The sequence below is a fragment of the Echinops telfairi genome, unplaced genomic scaffold (assembly GCF_000313985.2).
Source record: "Echinops telfairi isolate 266 unplaced genomic scaffold, ASM31398v2 ScPeMD7_7424;HRSCAF=8462, whole genome shotgun sequence".
Lineage (NCBI taxonomy): Eukaryota > Metazoa > Chordata > Mammalia > Afrosoricida > Tenrecidae > Echinops > Echinops telfairi.
This window is the reverse complement of record NW_022111324.1, coordinates 49,215,703-49,216,615: the sequence shown is the minus strand read 5'-3', so window position 1 is coordinate 49,216,615 and position 913 is coordinate 49,215,703. Positions and strand designations below refer to the sequence as shown.

Here is a 913-nt window from a genome sequence, read left to right as displayed (position 1 = left end):
TGACCGAGTGTCCACGACCAGCTCCCCCCCACCCCCCTCTTTGCCAGCTGGGGTCAGCCCCTGGCCCCCTGCTCCCCGGCTCTCCCCTCTCTACCTGGATCTGCTGCTGAAGGAGGTTGATTTTATGCTGCTGCTGGATGAGCTGCTGCTGCTGTTTAGCGATCTGGACGAGGAGAAGGGGGGGGGGGGCATGAGGTCGTGGGCAATAGGCCCTGGTGCCCCAAGTTCCCACAGACACAGAGGCGCCTCCGCTGGCACCACCCAACCCTGCCTTCCACTGGGGCCAACCACTGGGAAGCCCAAGCAGCAGGCAGAACGGAAGGGCTACCTCTCCCAACTGACCCTCCTTTTGTGGGGAGCCCACTCTCCCTCCCGGGAGGGAGGTTGGGCCTCAGCATCCCACCACTATCCAACCCCCTCCTGGGGACTGTGAGTCAGCCAGCTCCCCCCCCACGCCCCTCACCCCTGGGATCAGCCTGCAGTGGCTAGCCCCACACCAGCCTCATGATCCTCTCAGAGCTCGACTGAGCCCTCCCCTGGAAAGACCGCCAGACGCCATGCTGGGCCTACCTGCTCTTGCTGCTGCCGGGCCAGCTCCATCTGCTGCTGCTGCTTCTCGAACAGCATGGCAGCCATGTTCTTCTGCTCTGAGTGGGCCGTCAGGAGCTGGTCCCGCAGGGTGGACAGCTGGTGGATCATGACCAGGAGCTGGAGCTCTTTCTCGGCCAGGCTCTCCTGGGTCCCTGCCCCACAGAAACACGGTCACCATCACGGGTTTTCATTTGCATAGCTGTCCACTCGGATCCGGGCTCACAACTAGCTGGGCCTAGCCTTTTCCTACAATTAGCCACCAGCTCCACTGGCTGCCCCAGTCTCTGGCGACTCACAGTGAACCGAAAGCACCGGGCAGAAT

At 63.1% G+C, this 913-nt stretch overlaps 1 protein-coding gene across 1 annotated transcript in view; it reads right to left on the bottom strand.

Annotated features, from left to right (window-relative positions):
• Positions 1–753, bottom strand: part of LOC101642218 (transcription factor SOX-13) — a gene marked incomplete at its 5' end in the record, with an annotated part of 9,852 nt that extends 9,099 nt beyond the window's left edge. Inside the window, 2 exons of the mRNA XM_045298243.1 lie at positions 95–163; positions 571–753. Coding sequence (XP_045154178.1) covers positions 95–163; positions 571–753 — 252 coding nt within the window. The remainder of the gene's footprint in view (positions 1–94; positions 164–570) is intronic.
• Positions 754–913: the final 160 nt, after the last annotated feature.